Source organism: Cryptomeria japonica, chromosome 10, assembly GCF_030272615.1.
Source record: "Cryptomeria japonica chromosome 10, Sugi_1.0, whole genome shotgun sequence".
In the NCBI taxonomy this organism is placed as follows: Eukaryota; Viridiplantae; Streptophyta; class Pinopsida; order Cupressales; family Cupressaceae; genus Cryptomeria; species Cryptomeria japonica.
Window position 1 is genome coordinate 264,237,796 of NC_081414.1, and position 21,885 is coordinate 264,259,680.

The 21,885-nt window shown below is 35.1% G+C and overlaps 1 protein-coding gene across 3 annotated transcripts in view; it reads left to right on the forward strand.

The window, feature by feature from the left end:
* Positions 1–21,885, forward strand: part of LOC131039129 (uncharacterized) — a 217,834-nt gene that overhangs the window by 77,129 nt on the left and 118,820 nt on the right. For all 3 annotated transcript variants that reach the window (XM_059213016.1, XM_057971782.2, XM_059213015.1), the window contains exons 8-12: positions 482–618; positions 798–888; positions 1,102–1,167; positions 1,393–1,618; positions 8,332–8,433. In XM_059213016.1, coding sequence (XP_059068999.1) covers positions 482–618; positions 798–888; positions 1,102–1,167; positions 1,393–1,618; positions 8,332–8,433 — 622 coding nt within the window. The remainder of the gene's footprint in view (positions 1–481; positions 619–797; positions 889–1,101; positions 1,168–1,392; positions 1,619–8,331; positions 8,434–21,885) is intronic.

Sequence of the window (21,885 nt, forward strand, 5' to 3'; positions counted from 1 at the left end):
CAAGCAGGCCGCTCAATTAAACTTTGACATCAATGACACAAATGTTCAACATGATGTGACTAGGGTTGCTGATCTAGTTGTAGGATTGTTGCCTAATAACAGCAAAGACATTGCAAATTCACAAAGAATGATAGAAAATTTCTAGCTTTAATCAAATTAATGTGGCTGGATGGACAATATGCAACGAAACATGCAATATGCAAAGCTAACAAATGCCTAGAGAAAAGGCAACGAATCCCCAATATCATCATTATATCATGTTGATTTAAGATTTTAAATTTTTAATTAGTAATTTGCATGCTCTAAATTGAGAAATAATATGTGGTTTTTGATATTTGTATTATTTCTCGATTAATATCATGTTTTAGAAAGCCTGCCTTTAAGCTTAGTTCCATTTTGGTGGTAGGATTGTAGATATTTTTATGCCCTTTGACCTTTCTCTCTAATTGGCTTAAGGGATTGTTGACGATTCCATTGACAGATTGAGTCAAAGAATGAAGTGCAAGCCCTGTATCCTTTAGATGCAGAATTTACAAGGCCAGCATGGGATTTTGGCAATAGTTCTTATTCTTTCATCAAGAACAAGGGACACTATAACTACATTGCATGCACGTACAGGTTTGTTCTTGTGTCTAGAAGTTCACCTTTGTTATTCCTAAAACTATCCTGTTGCCTCACACATGTACCTTCCATTCATTTATAATTGTGATGAAAAATTATCACTCTGTTGTATCTTTGATATGGTCATCATATTTGTAATGCTGGTGGTTGTGATATTTATCTATTTTGACTTGCAGGCAAAAAGGGAGGTGCTATTTGGGAATTCTTGATCACACTCTTGGTTCCTTGTCCTTAGTTGATATTCCTTTGACATATTTTGGCAATATTGTGAGTTAATTTAAAATTTCCCTTTGTTTACATTAAGCTGCAACTGTAAAGTTGTTGACCAGGCAGTTGCTACCATCAATAAAAAGAAGCTCTGTTGATTTCTTGCAAACATAGCTTATAGTGTATTCTTAAATGAAATAAAGAGACTGGAATTCTTGTGGGTAATTTCTCAGAGCTGAAGAAACTGATTATAAAAGTACTTTGCTAGGTTAGACCTCTATGGGAAGTATTTTGTACATTGAGGGGTCGTCACCTAAACATCCACCGTCTATAGCAAAGGTTTTCCATCTTTTTCCTTTTCTTTCCTATTTAGTTCTCATGTCTCACTATGGTACAGTTCGTAAATGAGTAAAGAAAGGCAATTCACTTCTTAGTTATCATTCTGTTTTCTGAATTTAGAGAACATTGTTTGCTTCCATAAACTATTGAAACAATTATGTGTAATTTGTACGGATCCCTTGTAACCTTGTTCACATATTTCAAGTCAACGATATTTAAGTGCAGGTGGCCTTTGAAGAAAATCATATTGTAGTGAAAGATGTCTCTATAATCTGGACATCATCTTCTTTGAATAGCACAGATTATACTCCATTTTTTAGCTCACCAGAGATAATTGAATTTACCACCAAAGTACCTGGACAGATGGCATTTGCTTATCTTTATATGCCTAAGAACATTAATTACCAAGGTCCTGAAGGAGAAAAGCCACCACTACTTGTAGAGACTCACGGTATGTAATTTTCTTTTGAAATTGGGTGTTTCAACAGAATGCTTATTGTGTGGCAGATGTAGATTTATGAGCATTGTTGTTCATTTCAAAGAATTGTTGTTTATGAGAATTAGAATATAATGCCATTTACTCTTTAATACTCTGTATTGCACCTTTTGCAGCATCTATTTTGTTTGAATAGTTTCTTCCTGGAATATTAAGTATTAAGAAGTGCAATTCGCCTTTAAATGAAACTGATTTATGATTGACCTTTGAAATTATAATTCAGCTCTTCCATGCCCATTCCATCATCAAGTTCTGTTTACTGCAAAATTTGAACAGATCAATTTCCACAAGATTGTAGACAATTCATATACTTGACATTATATCATTTCCTGTCAACAAAAAGGCTTACTGAAAGTATTGACTTTATTGCTAAGTTAAAGATGTTAGGAGATGAAGGTGTTTTGGTATCTTTTGATTTCCAAAACTAATTGTTGGTCAATCATGCAAAGGAAGAAACAGTGTTAATTGTACTGATTTGTGAACAGATCAACATAAGAAGGGAAAATATGTCTATTTGACCATGGGAAGAAAATTATATTGATCTGTTTCTTCTATTTGCAAGCTATCTTGTCTAAATGACAATTGTTTGGTGGATGACACCTAATGTTAGTCTGATATTATTCTCCAATACACAAATGGAAAGAGAAGAGAATCTGGTAGTACATTTATACAGATGAGAATCATGACTAAGGATGTAAGACTGTATTCCGGGAGAATATGCTATCAGAGAATCAGCATGGAGAGTAATCCGTGACAATCTATTAGAAGGCAATCCTGAACATCTAAATCTTCATTTTTGTCTGGGTATGTCTGACCAACTACTAACTAGCTATTGAACTACTGTACTATCCTTTAATGTCTTACCATATATTCTGATTTCCGTTTAGTTAATTGCAGGTTGATGTCTCTTGTCAAAGTGTACTCAAGCTTCTGTCCCTCGATTTATCACCATCCTTTACCTAAGATCTTCTGATGATGTCAATGAATTGTATATTCTATATTCTTTTGTAGGGTTGATCTTTTTGATGAGATGTTTACTTTTGTGCTCTTCGAAACTAGATCTTCTTAACAGGATCTTCTAAAGAATAGAATAGAATGGAAGACTTTTAACATTGATGAGTCAAAAGAAAGCCTATAGGACGGTAGACTCTGATATATTTGTATTGTGATTTTTTGATATCTGCTAGTCAGTTTGATAATGACCTCTCCCATTCTCTCAACCCATTCTTCGCTAAATAAATCTTGAAAAGAGGCTCCTATTAAACCATTTATGTAGCTGTCCCTGATGCCAGTGTAAGATTTGCACTGTAAAATAAAGTGCTCATCAATTTCCACAGTCCGTGCTGTACAAAAGATAGAAACCCTCTCTTCCCAAACCTCTTTTGATCTTTTCCACCTTTGTGTTTCACATCGAAGACGATGTGAGTTAGGCCTCAGCTGGGAAATGAGAATCTTTGACCTCCAAGCAATATTTGCCTCTATAAAGGCCTTTTGTTGATGGTCCATGTTGGGGTTACATTCTTCAAGGTAATACTTCTTCTTTCTCCCAAGTGCCTTAGTCCACATGTGTAGTTGACTGTTTCCCACATAATAACAATCTTGATCTTGACAGGTTTTCCCCAAGGCTCCAAATTTTTATGTTTGCCTTCTTGAAAGCATCATGTCTCCTCATTTTCACCATCTTTTCTTCTTTGTTTGAGTTTTAATCCTTTGGGATTCTCGTACTTTGATCTTTGCTGCTCTAGAATTATGCACTCAGCTACATGGGTTAGTAGTTATTGACGAGTTAGTAGTTGCTGGTCTAGTATCAACAACATGTCTCCTTGATTGTACTTTTAGCCCTTGGACTCCATAACATATGTAAGTTGTCTAGAACCTCATAGGACTTATAATGGTCAATTTCAGTAATTCACACTAGGACGAAGGTATCCTTTAAGTGGACAATGCTATAGTATCTATTTTCAACTTTATGGAGTGGATTGGCTTTTGAGAATTGACTGTACTGCATTTAGTTTGCATCTAAGGTTTCCTTGTTTCTTAACATTACTCTAGAACAGTGTAGGCATTTGGATTTTAGAAGTAAAAATGATGCACTCTCTACCACTAACTCATTATTTTACAAAATAAAAGAACAATAAACTGAAACTATATATCTAGTGGCATTTAGGGTGTAATGTCCCCCTTCTGAAATTTTCATAAAATATGCATTTTTCTTGTATTTTCTGATAGTATGCAATATTTAAATATATATGATAGCAAGAAAACTCACAAAAACTGGACATTAACATTGCATATGACATTCCTATATCAAAGCCATTCAGAGTGATAATATTGATACAAGAAATAACTGCAAATTTTCGTATATAAATATTTTCAGAAAATCCAAGTTGAATACTGATGCAACAACAAAACTATATATTCAGAATATTATACTAGATGAAATTGCATGCATAAGTATGGCTGTGATGCCAATTTAAATTTCAGCAATTGGATTGTATTGAGTTTAGTTGTATGACTGCTCATGAAATGAAGATTTTGTTCTTTGGAAGTATTATGGTCCACCAACTAGGTACCATGGCTAAGTCTCATATGAAGATATCTTCGATAACACCCAAAGATATATGACCATCTTAAGAAGTACAATGTTCAACAATCTCATTACAATATTAATCATGCTACCCAACAATATATCTCATTCAAAGCATAGTTACAAGAATTTGAGTTTCCTCAGATTCGGAAAACCGACTATTGAATTGTACTCAGATTCAGACTCGATGCCCAAACTCAACAAAGATTTGGAAAATAAAAAAAATGAAAAAAAAAATATAGAGAATTTTAAGGATTTAAAATTTGTTTGATGCACCCTCTGATAAATAAACTTTAAAGACACAATAAACTAATCAAATAGAAGCTGCTTTGACCGTGTACACAAGTATACATCAATCACATGGGTATAAAAACAAATTTTAATTTTAGATGAAGGAAACAATGTTGTCAGATATATAAATTTGAGATTTTAAATATTGTCAAATTTATACAAATCTCATAGATTATGAGATTTATGGCTTAGAGTAACCTAAATCACTTGTCCCAGCATCACAACAAACCCTTGAAGAAAACAAACACTCTTATACTGAGAGGGGTAGTGAATCAGTATAAGAACAACTTTTTCAATTTATAACATTAGCAATCATAGGCAATAATCAAAACATCCACACAAGTAAGATCTAGCAAATTAGAACACAAAATGCACACATGATTTTATGTGGAAACCCTTGTGGGAGGAAACCACGGCAAAATATTGCATTTATAGAGAACTTCTTGCAACTTTGTAGGCACCAACCCACAGGAGACATCAACCCCCTCCATTGAGCACCAACTCAGCAAGAGACTCTGATCTCTTTGAGTAAGAGGCTCCAACTTCCTAAACTTGCCATGTAGAAGGCACCAACCTTCAAGAAACAAAAAGATCATGATATTTGGATCTGATCTAGATCCTTTCAAGGCCTTCAAAATCTTCCTACTATTTGCGTTGAACTTCTTCTCCTCTCAGATCTGAAATATGATCTTCAAAATAAGCTTACAGATCTGCACAATGTCTGCCCTACTTTTTGCTCAAAAATCTGATTTTCCCTTATGATTCTGCTCTTAAGGACCTGATTTTCTGCTCTTATAATTCTACTCTTGAAACACCTGATTTCCTTCTCTTATTATCTCCTCTTTATTAGAAAGATATTAAACGAATGGATGGTCAAAATGTTCTCCCAAAATCTCATGTTTATACCCTTGACACGCCTCTTCATTGAGCGGTTATGCCTTTTCAATCAGGTTGGTCAGCAAAGACCTTTTTCTAGGTTGGCCAAGTATGCAAAAAATTATTTTTATTCCTTTTCATCTAGATCGGCCAGCAAAGACCTTTTTCTAGGTAGGCCAAGCATGCAAAATATTATTTTTATTTAGTAATTTTTCTGCCCAAAGCTGGGCGCTTCAATCTAGGTGGTCATCCCAAACAGTTCACTTAAATTACTTTTTCTTCTCTAAAGAAGCCGGCCCAATAGGTCATAATAATTTTGTTTATCTAGGGTAAAACAAGAACAAAGATCTGTGTGCCAAAACTAATTTCTTATCCTTGCAATGCTTTGACATCAATGACAATATAATCTGACAATCTCCCCCTTTGTCATTGATGACAACCCTTGTAAGAATAATCTTCTAAAAGAAACAGGCTAACTGAGACTGAAATGCTCCCCCTGGCTCAATTTCTCCCCGTTTGATAGCAATGGAAAATTGTATCCAAGGCTAATTGAATAAGGTGATGAAGAACTTGGTTCAACTTTAGAAAGCAAACAAAGGTTCACATGCTCTATTGTATTGGCAAGTCTTCTTCTTGTCTATAGTTTTGTACCTTTGTCTCTAGTAATTAAGTCTTTAGGATGGTTCTTTTGAATAAACATGGATGGTGTCTTGGCTGCCAATTTCTCTATTATTGTGTAAAGCCCATTCAAGGCCTCCTCATTGGCATTGAATTTTGGACAGAATTGTTATGCCGAATTGAAGAAAATGAACATCTTTTTATGGTGTAAGAGATGATATCAAGTGTTCAAGTTTTAACACTTTATGTTTTTTTTCCATTATAATTTTTAATAACTTTTTCTTTCCCTTGTCGTAGTCGAGTCTAACTCGTAGGAGTAGTTGGGTTTGGCAAGTCTGGTAGACTCAACGAGTCTTCTAGACTTGTTGGGTACCTAAGTCTTGAGTCCCCAAGACTTGTTTAGGGTCACTCATCTCATGACTCACCTGGTCTTGACATGCCCAAGTGATTCTACTAATGTATTGATTCAAAGATTTACAACGACCCTCAAATAATTAATGTCATCAACAAAAGTGGTATGGTAGCTCTCAACAAAGGTATGATGGGAGTAAATATTGGTGCAATCAACAATAATATTAAATAAGCATTGCTTTCCAGTGTCAAACAAAATATATCACTCTGATAGGCCTCCTCAATTATAAAATTATTATAAAACTTCCAACAAATTGGAAACCCGAACCACAAAATTGAAATTGGGATGTATAATGTGGTGGAAATGGTGTTCACTAGCTTAGACATGCAAACAAGGAATCAAAGCCAATTCCATCAATTACATTGAAGAACAACCAATTAGGCCCAACTTCAGACCATTGGGAGAGCTGATCACTTGATGGATTTATTGTTCGCTTTTGATTTAATTGATTGAACTGAAAATGCAAGTACTAGGCTAAATAGTACAAAAGTGGCAATAATCAGCATAAATAGACAAATCCAGGTTGAGAATCAACTAAGATGTACAAAATTGGAAAAGGGATGTAGAGATGAACATGTGTCTTAGTTCTGAACGCAAAATGGCTTCCAACTACAGAACAGGGGTCAAATTGGTCTTAGGAGTCTCCAAATTGGCTTCTGGTCAAATTGCAGGACAAAACACCTAGACTATGGTCCTAGGAGCCCTAGTCCAGGTGAACTATGGTGCTTGGCGCCCTAGTCCTTCCTTTTTGTGATGAAGTTTGTGTGGTTGCCTGTGTCTTTATCTGCACTATGCTCCTATACTTTCTAATTGAGTTTAGAACCTATTTCTGGGCCTGCAATTGCACAAAAGAAGAGGAAAATTGTGTTGGGTTGTATAGGGGTCTGCCTAAGTCAAACCTTGGGTTGGAATTAACCCTACAATAGTGATGATGAAAAAGAGAGATTTTACCCTTGGTAAGGCAGAGTTTAAATCTGAAAGAACTGCTGAATTGAAGTGCTAAAATGAAATGATTATACCTTTGATTGATGATGCAGTGCTCTTAGGATAAATCCTCCTAGTGTTGATGTAATAACATAATATATCATTACAAAATCCATAAGGAAAACATAATTGAAGACAAATTGTTGTAGCTCAATGTTTTTAATACTCATAAGCTCTTGAAGGAATTAGCAATGCTTGATTATCAAATTGATAGATGATCAAATGAATTAGGAATTATAACAACTACCCGATAACTACAAACAATTACATTGCCATTTATTAAACAAAACATTATTTATTCTTATCGGCAAAACTGCCGCCAACAGTTATGCTTTGCTAGATATTTCATATATCAATGACATTTATTGAATTTCTGGTAGAACAAATAGTCAATTCTGATTATTCATTTGGTCATCTCTATTAGTCTGTATGGTAGATTATTTATTGGATCAGTGACATGGCTTGAATTTCTGTTAACAGAAACTATTACCATGTAAGTTCATTTATCCATTTCAACATGTATACATAGTAAATTATGAAGTTTAAACATATTAAAACAAGGCAACTGCTATAGCTGAAGCTAGGATTACTCTTTCTTATTCTTATGCAAGTTCTCTCAATTTGCACTTAAAGAAACACTTTAGTGAAAAAAGTGTACATCAATAGGAAAGTATGTGTGAGCATGTCAGTACTTTAAGATTTCTGCATTTTCATTCTAGATATTTATAGTAGAGCTGGTGTTCTAATGTGCATTAGAATTTATTTTTAGTTTGTAATTTGAATCATTGCCTGGTATCTAAAGTATGGTCTCCCAAATTTATTTCAACAGTAAAGGGCTATGGTGCTTTTTAGTTTTGTTTGATCTGTTGCTAATACACATCATTGCATTTTATCTTTAAGGGGGTCCAACACTTGAGTCACAAGGAGGATTGGATTTGGGAATCCAGTATTGGACTAGCAGAGGGTGGGCATTTGTTGATGTCAACTATGGAGGGAGCACTGGTAATTTCCGCTTCTGTGTTTAATTTGTCAAAATATTTTGCACGTACCTGTTCTATTGAATTGACTTTGTGAATCCCTAGTTCATGATAGGATCTTTATTGTTTGTCCTAGACTCTAGTACACACAAACAAATTCACTTTCTACAAATTCTATGTTCCCAAGGATCTTATTTGTCTGTGAAATAATTTAATTAGACATCTTTTATTAATTTTTATCTAAATACTATTAATCTGGAATTGGTTTGAAGAAAAATCTCTTACTTTAGATCCTAAACATTTGTTAAATTTCTCCTCTCTTATCCATATAGATTTGGGGAAGATGTTGGAAAACAATCTTATGGAAGGATTCAAAACATATTAGTAATAATAGTAACAGTCATCATGCATTTGTATTTGTTAGGAAATATCGAACTAAATAAAGCTAGGAATGAGGAGTTGGATAACATTAGATCTTAAAATATGTAATGTAATTGGACATGGAACCACCTTAACTTCCCTTATAGGGACAAATATTTCCATGTCACAAACTGAAACTATTTGATTTCCATTCACTAATCATTCTATTGCAGTCAGCCACCATGTTTATTTCTATTAGCAATTTTGGTTGAGCTAGCATGTTTAAAATGATAAATCAGATGGTGCTATGATTTCTAAAAGCAGTATGCTCTTATCAAGTTTTATTGTAGGTGTTTTGGGACTTTTCCTTGAATACTGTCATAATTCATTTGACGATACCAAATTTCCCTTGGGTCCTACCTTGTTTGTGTGTATTTGCTCTATTTAACCATTGTTGATAACCGATCTAAGAAAATCGTACGTGGGATCCATTGTTGTGATTTCCAAATGTTTAGAAAAATCCTAAGTTTGTGTGTATAGGAGGTTCATGCCATTTCTTGGGTTGCAAGTGTTCATTCAGAATCGGGACCTAGTGTAGGTCCTACCTTGGAACCTTTGTTCTCACCCCTTTGCAACCTTCCCTTTGTCTTCTCAAGCCCCGGATCTTGAGGTCCCAAGTCCTAGTGGGGCCTTGGTCCTTGTCGTGTATTGTCTTGGATTTTTGGAATTCCTTAGAACATTGAGATCTCAACCTTGTGTTCTATGCCCCCTTGAAGGCCACATCACCAAGGGAGCTCTAGAACTTTGCACCTTGTCCCAAGTGTATGTCTAGGTCAACCCTTGATTTCCAATTTTCATCTCCTCCCTTGGACTTGTGGGTGAATCTTAGACCTTGGCACCATGTCCTTAGAGAGATAGGTTTGTCCCACGCCTCAAACCTTGCACTTCCTTTCCATTCTACTCTCCTCTCTCGGTCTTGAACCTACGATGTTTTTCTCCATGGTTCTTGATCATTGAGACTTGATCTCCATGCTCTCCTTGGTCCTAGTCCCCATTTCCTTCCCGAACCTGTGATCCATCCATATCCATTCCTCTCCTCCTAGTCCCAAGTTTGTTTTTGGGACTTGACCCCCAATGTCTCCCCTCTTCTTGATTCCCTTCTTTCTCTCAATCTCCAACCAATTACTTGTCTTAGTGCTAGGTCAGCCTCGACCTGCAATGCTCGATTCTCCTATTATAGTCACACTTCTCCATTTGCTCCTGCCTCCTAATTTCTTACCCATTTTTACTCTTGGATTCTTTATTATAGGTTCTTAGGCCCCTCTTGAACCTCAACTCCTATTGGGAACCAAATTTTTTGTTTTCATACCAAGGATCTGTTTCAATCAAAAAACCCTTGGGGAATTGTTTTACCTACCCTTGCAACTTGTAGATCACGATCAAATCTTGGATTTGACTCCTACCATCTCCAAAGGTGTTTTCCCGCTCAATATCCATTCGTAAAACTATTGGGTGCAATTTCACACAGACTTGATTGCAAGAAGCATTGGAGCTATGCTGCCATTAATGGAGGTGGTTGAATTTCTAGCCACCGAATTTGATCTATGGTTGATCTTTACCAACTCATGTTTGAATCTTCCATGGGCTTGCAAAGCTCCCACACATTACATTCGTGGATTTCATTCCTACTTGAGGTCCTCATGAGTAGTTCTTACTAGAAATTAAGAATTGTAAATACTTGTCATTCATCAAAAAGGTTGGTTAGTGAATCAATTTTTTGGTTTGCAAGTGTCTCAAATGGGTTCTAGGGAATCAAACACTAAAGATATGAGCTACAAATGAAGGATTGCATCTGGTGAAGAGTAGGAAGGGTTTGTAATGCACATTCTACGAAATGATATGTCTGTGTGATTGTTTGTAGTGATTTAGAGGAATATTGTAATTGTACTTATATGTTTCCTTTTACCAATTTTTTTGGCAAAAATATGATTTGTATTTGATGTGTGCCTAATAACACCTAAAATATCACAAAGGATTTGTAATGATCATTCCTTTGTTCCATGTGGATCATTGTAGTTTTGGTTCTATAATATTAGGTACGTATGTTGCATGTATGTAACCTTTGATTGCTATGTAAATGAAAATCTAGTTTTGTAAATTAAAAGTTTTGTGTTATTAAGTATGTCTATTGCATGTATGTGACTTTTGATTGTCATGTAAATGTATCTAGAACTTGATGGCATGCGTTTCCTCTTTGTTGTTTGTGACTTTGTTGCTTAATGGAGTAGGAATTGGTCCAAATTTGTGAAGGGCCAAACATCTTCCATTTAATCGTCTCAATTCTGGTTAGTTGTACTAGTTTAGATCATAGAAGCAATAGTTTGCACAAAATCATGATTATACCTGATTAATCTTGAATCCTAGAACTAGCCGGTTTATTCCCTAGAAAAATCCCAATTCAAGAAAAAATCATTGACCCAATTTTCAATGATTTTTTGCATTTAAATCATGTTACAAACCCCCCAAAATGGCAAAAAAATTGAAAAATTATTGTAAAAACTTGCAAAACCCTAGGAAAACGTGTGAAATTACTATTTTTCTTAGAACTAGGGTTGATCTGAGATGAAATTAGAGTCAATGTGGAATCAACGTAAAAAAGTTCGTTATTTTGTCCATTTTCAGGTGGGGGGGGGTGAGGTTCATCATTCCCCACACTTCACTTGTTCAAACCCACGAGCTCAACGATCCAACACAAGCAGAAAGCCCGCGAGCTCAATGGCCTAGTAGGGATTTGAACCTTGGTGGTTGCCTCACCAATGAAGTGCTTCTACCAGAACCTTGGTGGTTGCCTCACCAATGGAGTGTTTCTACCACAACACTAAACGTCCTAAGACATATTTAATATTTATAGATATAGATATATGATTTTGAATTTATAATTGATATAGTTAATATTTGCTCAAACAAAGACATACAATTCATTATGTGAGCAATATCTCTAAAGTGCACCATGAATTAAATATGAATGACAACAAACAAGCTTACATAGTTGTAATAAAAGAGCCTCCAATACACAATCATTAAAAATTGTCTCTACCTAAAATAGTAGTTGCAAGCTAGGTATTGCCAAAACTAGTGGCTTGCTAATCTTTTACTTCAGCTAAACAAATGCCTTTTGTTGTATTCTACCCAATATAAAAGACTTACCATTTGCCATTAGGGAATATAAAGCATTGCAATTGTGGAATATGATTTGATAAGCTTTCTCTAATATTGAACTACCCCTATAAAACTCCTTGCCTCAATCACAATGAAAGTCATGGATCACTTCAAAATGGCTTCCACTTTTACTAAATTCCTAACAATAGCTGGATCTCTGTCTGATAAATTTTGATCTCAGCTACTTCATAGACTTATCTAATCTTTGATCTCAGACTTAGACAACTTATTGGTGTATTTGGTGACTGCCCTTTCAAAAAGTTAAATGAATATTTGCCTATGTAATCAGCAATATGAATATAAACAACAAAAATCTATTTTCTACAATTCATGGGTTAAACTCTATTCTATTTACTCTCTACATCTCTATGCTATGGAAATGCCCTTAATTTTTTTTAAAAAGTAGTTTGTGTCTATTTTTCTACAAATTTTTATGATTTTTTAAAATCCAATTTTTAACCCATTTTTTCGAAAAATATTATCCTTTTGGTTTGCTGACTTTTTCCCCAAACGATTTTTGTTAGTATGATATAAAGCATTGCGATTGTGGACTATGATTTGATAAGCTTACTAAACTATTGAATTGACCCTACAAAACTCCTTGCCTCAATCACAATGAAATTCTTGGATCACCTCAATCACAATGAAATTCTTGGATCACTTCAAAATGGCTTCCACTTTTACTATTTGTTTGTTAACTTTTGATTTCAGTTACTTCATAGACTTAGTTAATATTTGATCTCAGACTTAGACAACTATTTGGTGTATTTGGTGACTGCCCTCTTAAAAAATTAACTGAATATTTGCCTATGTAATCAGTAATATGAATATAAACAACAAAAATATTATTTTCGACAATTCATGGGTTAAACTCTATTTTATTTGTTCTTTATATCTCTATGATATGCAAATGCCCTTAAGTTATTTAAAAAAATAGTTTTTGTCTCTTTCTATAATTTTTTGTGTGTTTTTTTTAAATCTGATTTTTTCACAATTTTATTCAAAAAACCTTATACTTTTGGTTTGCCGATTTTTTCCCCAAATGATTTTTGCTACTATGGTTTAGATATTCATGTTGTTCATTGATTTACTGCTATTAAGAAGGGACAAATCCTTAGCAAACCTAAATTGTTAAACCTTTTGAGAATCATGTATTGTATATTTGCACCTTGCCATTGTGTAAGAAACATTACATGAAATCGTCTTTTGAGATTGTAATACTGCTATCATCTATATGTGCATGTGCATGGTGCCTTGTTAATCTTAATAGAGTTTTTATGCATCTAGTTGATCTTGGCCTGGTGACAATATAAGGGTTAAGTATACATTTGGGTTTAGCTTCTAATTGTTGCCATGTTATATTTTGTTTAATATAAAACTCGTTAAGGTACCTCTAGGAATACGTTCTTGAGTCTAAGATGAGCTTGAAGTGTAGGATAGACTACACACTTTAGTTGTTGGCCTTTAACCATCCATTGTCTATTGGTGAACACCCTTTTTAACTTTCTTGATGACATGTGCTTGGCCGTAGAGGTAAGGAATAAGATAATGAAAGTGTGGTTTTGGAACCTAATAGGAACCATATCAACAAAAAATGTAAATTATATAAGAAAAGAAAGGAGAAAAATGAGAATGGCTAGTATGAGTGTGCTTGATAAGGAAGGAATTGATTTCAATATTATGTGTATAACATGCCAACAATGGAGCTAGTATAGAGGATTGTTGAGCCAAAACCTATTTCGATAGTGGGCAGTTTTATTGGGAAAGAGGATACTATGAATTTCCTTTGTGCCCATTTACTTGGGTGGATATTGTCTGTGAGCCCTCAACCCCTATAATGAACGATAGCAAATATTTGTTGATAGGTGTCCCAAGTGAACTTTGTCAAGAAAGAGCACCCTGAATAATAGACACAATCATCAAAGAATATATCATTACTTTAGAGATCATTATGAATCAACATTATAAAAAAGAAAGCCCCATCATTCATGGCTGAAGAACCTCCACCACTTAAGATACCATTGAAGGTGGGAAGACATTGGAGACATGCACCTAAGTAAGAGATCTCAATTGGGAGTGAGGCACAACAAAAATGTAGTGCTTCAAGTGATGCCTAGGGTGAGAAGTGGGGCATCCTAGTCCAAGTCTATGTAGAATTACATCATCTCAAAGCTGTCATCAATTGTGTGAAAATCTGCAGTATTTTAAGGGTTTCTAGTGCCTCAAATACCGATGATAGATTTGAAGAATGAGGTGATCAACTTGGTGGTCATAGAAGTCACTTGTAAGGCCCTATGCATGAAGGTGATCACCTCCTTCAAGAAAAGAGTCAACAAAAAATGTGAGGGCTAACGTGCAAAAGGGCCATCAAAGAAAAGAAAAAAAATAGATATAAAGGGCACTTGAAGAAGTTTGCAAAGAAGAGAGCAAATGGGCAGCACCACGTGAGAAGAGGAATGTGCAAGCAGCAATATTTGTGTAGAGGTAAGAGAAGAATGTATACAAGAAGAAATTTCTTTGGAGAAAATTGAAATGGAAGGAGACTTGTAATGTCCCATTTTTTATATAATTGAGAAATTATTTAATTGTGAAAGATAAATTATATCAAAAAGGCAAATTAAAATTAATTAATTATTATTATAACCTAAAAGCTAAATTAAAGGTAATATTAAATAATTAATATTAGTGAGTGTAGACAAAAGATTAGGTAAAGTCACTAATTATAACCATGCAGGAACTGAAGAAACCAAAAAAAATGTTATATTAATAACTTTGGGCATAGTTTGTGTTGATGGTGTTTTGATGCACTATCAAACACAGAATAAAGTATTGAATACTCTATCATCTCTTGTGCATATTCTGTTGGTGACTGCTTTAAAATTAACTTGATAAGAACTGGCATCCGTTGCTCGTGTATTCGTTGTCGATCATGCCCTCCTAGCACCAATTCTGTTGATGGTGTTTTGATGCACTATCAAACACAGAATAAAGTATTGAATACTCTATCCTCTCTTGAGTAAAGACTCTCAAATTCTAAAGATTCGCATAAGGATCACTTGAGATGACTTCAAGGTTCTTTTATGTTAGGTCTTGATTTGTCGGATAGCTTCTGTAATGCCCTGCCAAGAAACCCCGAAGGGATTAAGCTAAAACACAAGAATAGAGTGCAAATAATTTTTAAAAAAAATTAAACACAACACAATGATACAATGAAATATCATAAGCTCAGATAACACAGTGAAAGACTCAAAAACACTTAAAGAGTTTCCCAACGCGATTACTTAATTCGACACTTAACTCGACTCATGCTAATTAATCCAATTAAGTTGATTAACTTAATGACATGATAATACTTAAACAAGGATGAATTCTTTCGGTAAGATATAAATATAGATAACATGATAAGGTTCATCCATTGAGGTTAAAAGTATAGATAACATGATTAAGTTCATCCAATAAAATTTAACCATACATTACGTTCAAATTTTCATTAAAACATAAGTCATGCATCCAATTTCATAACATACTTTAATTTCATCATAAACTAATGAATACTTTCCATGCATACTTAATTGCATTATTAATAACTCAATACATTCTATTATTCAAAACTACACTCTTTTATGATCCAAATTACTGCATTTAATAAGATGACTATATACATGCATTTAAGATTAACTTCATCTAATCCACATTATACATTCTAACATAATGCCACCCATACATGCTAAATTAAAAAGGAAACATAAGAACATAACATCACATAACACCGAAATGATATCAGAGTTCACCCCTAGAGGGCTACATCCCCGGGTCTGCTCAACTGCAAGACCCCTCTGATAATAATATAATAGTGAAGAATACATAAGGTCACATCATTTACAATCCTGCCATCAAGGCGAACATCACCAATAATACATACGACCACATCGGTCAAATAAATACATGAATGATCCCTGAATAGGAAAGGATCCAACTGAACATAATATGAAGCAATTGCAAAAGATCAACTGGAGCATCCGCGAAACTAAGTCTTCGCAACCCATGGTCTAACATGAATATCAGGTTCTCACAGGGGCATAGACAACATGATGACTCCTCAACCTTGCTCCTATCAAAGACGACACAACAACACACTAGTGAACATAAAGGACAAGTGTCATCACATAACCTGGTGTGGTTACCATGGCAGATCTTCATAAGTTCCGGCCCCATCCACTAGATTACCCTAGCAACCTATTCCAAACCTCCGGCCCATCCAAGGCTCATGTGGATCCACACATCCTTTCGTGAAGACAAGGTTGATCGTTTGCCATTTCAGGCCTTCTCACTGCATGCCGAGTCTGTACTAGCACTCATCTCATATGTGAGGCACAATTAACTTACTTAGTGATTCATTAACTAACTCTCTAATATGCTATTAGGTTATCACTTATTTAGACACACTTTCGATGGGTTACCCAACAACCACTTTGGGTACGGCCCCCAATCGAAAGCCACTTTCCCATATGGCACTAGACCATAAACCAACAAACTCCTAAAACCCAGGAATACTCAAGGTCAAGCATACGGAGTTCAATACGGTAGGAATACCCACTTGGTCAAACAAGACTTCATACGAAGTGCACTGATTGATGGTAATCTAACTAGAGGCCTGACCAGCTATGGTCAACCACGAATCAACATTCGACACCCGCATACAGGACATGACCAGTTACAACACCATCACAAGAAAACAATCAAAACTCGAGATGAAGGACATAAGCAGGTTCCCAAATCAATAGTACGATAGTGTCCAACAAAACAAAATCAAAGACTTGCCATTTCTTAAGCAAATGTGAATTTAAACATGCATAAGCATAGATTGGAAAAGACATTCCTCTTTCCTATTGTTTACACACAACAATCGATCCATTTTTCTAAAGGATCTAAGTTTGATTGCAGTTTGTCTACCTCGTCTAGGTACAGGTCGTTCATGGTTTACTAACTCACTATAGATCAATTGCATCTTACAATAATTTAAATACTTCATCGTGAGTTTTCAAACCAAAATCACATGATAATAATTATAATGTATGCAGTATACACAATGATGTAAAATTAATTATTCATTAATCGCATAAAAATATGATATTCATTTTCAAAAATAAAACATCACTTTCATCCTTGGTCGAACGCAATAATCTAATCTCATCCCTTGCAACACAAATACATACTTTCAAAAAATGGAAATGTTCATTAAAAAGGAAATAAATATCGATGATCATTTACCAATTAAAATGATACTTCCTTGCATATTTATATAAAAGTACAAATTAAATATTAATTAATATATACATATTAATCCACCATTAATAAAATATATACTAATTAATAATCAATAAGATTACAAATTAAATATTAATTAATATATATATATATTAATCCAAAATTAATTAAATATAAACTAAATAATAAATAATAATTTAAAAAAAAAAAACTATTTAAAAACCTTTTAACAAAATAATATTAAAACTTTTTAAATAAACCAAATTTAAATTGGGATGCATAAATATATTTTTTATTAATCTAAAAAAAAATAGTAAAAAAACATAAAAAAGGGGTAGCCGCGGGCCCACCTCCCATCCACGAGAGTGGGGGTGGTCGTGCCCTAGCCGCGGAGGCTACGACCACTATGGTGGGCGCAGAACCACGACCTCCAAATTGTGGACGCGGGACTCTGCAGCCACCATGGGGTCGCAGGTCCCCGTGGCCACAGTGGGATCGCAGGCCTCTGCGGCCACACTGTGGTCGTAGAGCTCTACGGCCACCAGTGTGGTCGCAGACCTCATAGGCTGCGAGTCCGCGAAGGGTAGGGGGTGCGGGTTGAGCCTCGACTCCCCGCCCTCCAAAACCCAATCCGCCCTAAAATAAAAATTTCGATTTTAAATTTTATTTTATTATTAAAACAAACTTCTAAAAAAAAGAAACCTCGATTTTCTTTTAGTTCACAGTCTCATACAGAGACTAAAATCTTTTTCCAGAATGTCAAAGGTTATAAAATATTAAAAAATTTGATAAATAACCAGACCCAGATAAGAAACTTTCCTCAACCAAATATCATATTTGGGCAAAATGAATCATTTCTCACACATGATTCAACCAATTTTGCAAAAACACAAGCTAATATGCATAGTTTTAAATCCCAAACCCAAATTCAATCTAGAAATCAATCTGAAAGATTTTTCAACAACAAGCACATTTCTTTCAAAACCAAACATTAAATTTCTCTGACAACAAAGGAGACAATTAAAAATCCTACCTCCATATGCAATCCTGGAAGAGATTTGCTGAAGAGCCCAACCTGCAAGCTCAAGAAATTCCTCCTTCCACAAATGCCCCAAAAATTTCTCTATCCCAAAAATATTTTTCCCAAATATCTCCAAAATAATGCCCCCAATATTTTTCGAAATCCTAGGTTAAATGGGGAAAGTTTGACCAAAAATTCATTTTTGGATTTAAAATATTTTCATCTAAAATAAAATCCCAAAAATCATTCTTTCAAACTATATCAAATATATATTAAACTTGCTTTTCTAATTAAAATTAATTTTCTTAAATAATTGAAATTAACCTTTCTATTCGAAAATGCCATAGAGGTTAAATTATTTCTATTTTGAATAAATTTAAATCTTTCATTTTCACAAGCATAAACTGAATAAATTCATCATTAAAATTAACCATTTAATCGAACTTGCTACCAACTTGAATTGAGCAATTCTAATTAACGATTAGTCGCATAAAAGGGAACCTGTTTAATTTAGTCCCTAAAACACTAATGCGTAAACACACATTAAATCAAATTAAATATTGAGGATTAAATACTCAATTTAACCACCCACGAAATACTCAACCCAAGAAAGCCAAACAAGCAGACAACCTGCATAGCCAACCAAAGAGGATACTGACAGACGACTGATGACGCTCACTTGAGCACTACTAGGGTCAAACGAGGGTCTTACGACCACCTAATCCAATTTCTAAGGGTCAATGAGGACACTCAAACCTGCGAATCCAGGTGGAGACGAACCTCGTACCTATGCGGTACTGTACCTGCAATCTCCTGCAACCAAGAGTCATACATGCATACATATATATATAATGAAAGTGTTAGCCCGAGATTAATAACACGAATCAAGAGAACTAATAAGCTTACATACGAATTGATGTGAAAACCACATTAATCGGTACGCACAATAATCAAAACATCTTACTATAACATGATAACATGATAAACTAACCAAGGTCAAATCGAGATTAGAATCTGATTAGGGCAGGGGCACTACAACTTCAATGGTATTGATGTGATTTGTTGTACTTTTTGAGGGGACTTACATTGAACACTTGAATGCTCGAATGATGTTGGAACGTCGAATTTCACTTGACTTGATTTAAAAAAGGAAAAAGGATAAGGGTTGAGAGAGATCTAATTCTAACTCTAAGAATGTAGGAGCAATGGATGATCTTTGATGAAACTTTAACTAAATCTTGCTCCGACATGCAATGAACATCTCGACAAGGCTAGTGCGATCTTCTAAGGATAGCTTTATGATTTTCAAATCATCACCACAAGCATAGACACTGTCAAGTTGATTGATAGGGAGCTTGGTAGGTAAGCACTCACAAGGCTAGTTTGCTCAAAAAGGATCAGTTTGTTACCAAAGACTTGTAGATGTTGTTGTGTATGATTGTCCAATCTGTCTTATGGTCATGATGCCAAGTGCTCAAGGTTTTCTTACCTAGCAAACTCCCTTACTGGTGATGGCTTCTCCCATGCTCCAAAATTACTCAAATTGCTTACCCTTCTATCCACACTTGCTCATGCTTGGCTCTTGGGTCCTTCAACCTTCAGTTTCAATGTGTACTAGGGGTCTTCCACATGGAAATGCAGGGGCAGCAAGGAGTTACTCACCATGAATGCTCATAAACTTGTTTTAGACCTATAACTCTCAATTTGCTCAAATTCCTTAAAAGGGCTCAACTACCCCCAAATGAGGTTGCACGTTGTTTGTGGGTTCCAAGTACACTTGTGGACTATTTGAAATGTTTCCATTATGTTTCAAAAGCCTCCAAGTTCCATTTTCCCATCGGGTTCAAGCATTCTTCAAAAACTGTCATTTTGTTGTGTGTTATGCAGTCATGAAATTATAGTCATGAACAGTCATTAATAACTCTCAATATATTAATCACCAGAACAATCGCTTCAGTCAGATTATAGACATGCTAGTTATAGAACTTTCCTCTAAGTTATAGAAAGATCCAACGGTTGAATCCAAAGTTGTGATGATTTTTGCAAAACAGGGCTAAAAAGGGCTACTAGCCCGCGAGGCCTAATTGGCACTTTTTTTGTTTGTTCTGCTCAACGATGGTCTTTTTAACCACAAAGCAAGTTGGGGATGGTGTTTAGAGAGTGTTTGCTCAAAGATTTTTGAGGTTTAGCCCACTGTCTATGCAATTTTGGGACTGTCCACATTTTGTGGCATGTTTTAAGGGTTTGATAGGGTTTTTTTGCTTGCAACTTGGAAAACACTTCCAACTACTCCTTCCACACCTCTTCAAAGACTTAGGACCTCTGCCACCATGCTAGGAACCATCTGCAAACATTTCCCTGCAGTCATATTGCCAAACACTTGGCAAGCAAGTGGGAAAACAAAAAAAAGCCACTGTCACTGTCTTTAATTCTGCCTTTTACCAGTCAATTACATCTCCCTTGAGGCCTGCAAGAAAGGAGTGTTTGGAAAGAAGAAAAACACCTTGAAGAAGTCTTCAATCATATCACTATTCATCTATTACATAGCCTTCAAGATGCAAGGCTTGGATTATGCTTCAACAAGCATTCCTTGGGCATTTTGTCATTTACAAAATCAGAAAACAGTGAACTCACTGTTTGGTTGCAAAAAGGAACAAGATTGAAATAAGAACGAGTCAAATAGCCATCTAAGAGGATCCTCAACATCCTTGGCCAAATCTCCAGGCTCTTGTCACATTCATTTGCTCACTCAAATCTTTTTTGAGTGCAAACTATGAGTGTTATTCAAACTACTAGCCAAATGACAAACACTTGCCTAGTATTCACTCAATGGCATCTTCAAACCATTCTTCTGGCACAAAAACAAAGAAATATACATTATATACACATGGATCAACTTGGTAGAATCCATAGGAGGGATCCCAAACCTGGATCAACCAAGTTGATGCATCTTACAACTCCAAACCCTTGGCAGGGCAGCAGATTCCCAGTTATGAAATAATTTTACACAAACCAATTTCCAAGGTAAACCAGTACAATAATCACTTGGAAAGCATTGAATGACCAATATAAACACTTTCCAGAAGGTACAGTATGGTTACTAATGCTACAGTATGAACTGTTACTCTAAGAAGCAAAGCAAGAGAGAAATAAACCAAAAGTTCATGATTTTTATTAAAAAGTACTTGCTCAAACAAAAAACCAACCCTTTCCAAGGCAAATGGAGGCCTTATATAGTTTCTCCAGTTGGTTTTCAAGCCCTTGTACGGACATGAGGCTTCAATAACTTCATTATGCAAGAAAAAGACAATTTTGACAACATTCTTAAGCCAAATGACAACTTTTCTTGCTCCAAGGTGCAATTTCCACAATCTAACCTCATCAACTTGTCTAAACAACTTAGACATGCTTAAAAACACCAAACAAACATGTTTCAATGCTCTTGAGGACATTAGGAGACCTTTTTGGCAATTTTCCACATTTTTGCCAAAAATTGTTAACTCAAGGACTGAAAAGCATGATTTGATCTCTCAAGCCAAAAATGAGATCAAAATCACTACAAATGACTCAAAACAACCTAAAACAACAAAAACAACCCAACACAAGACT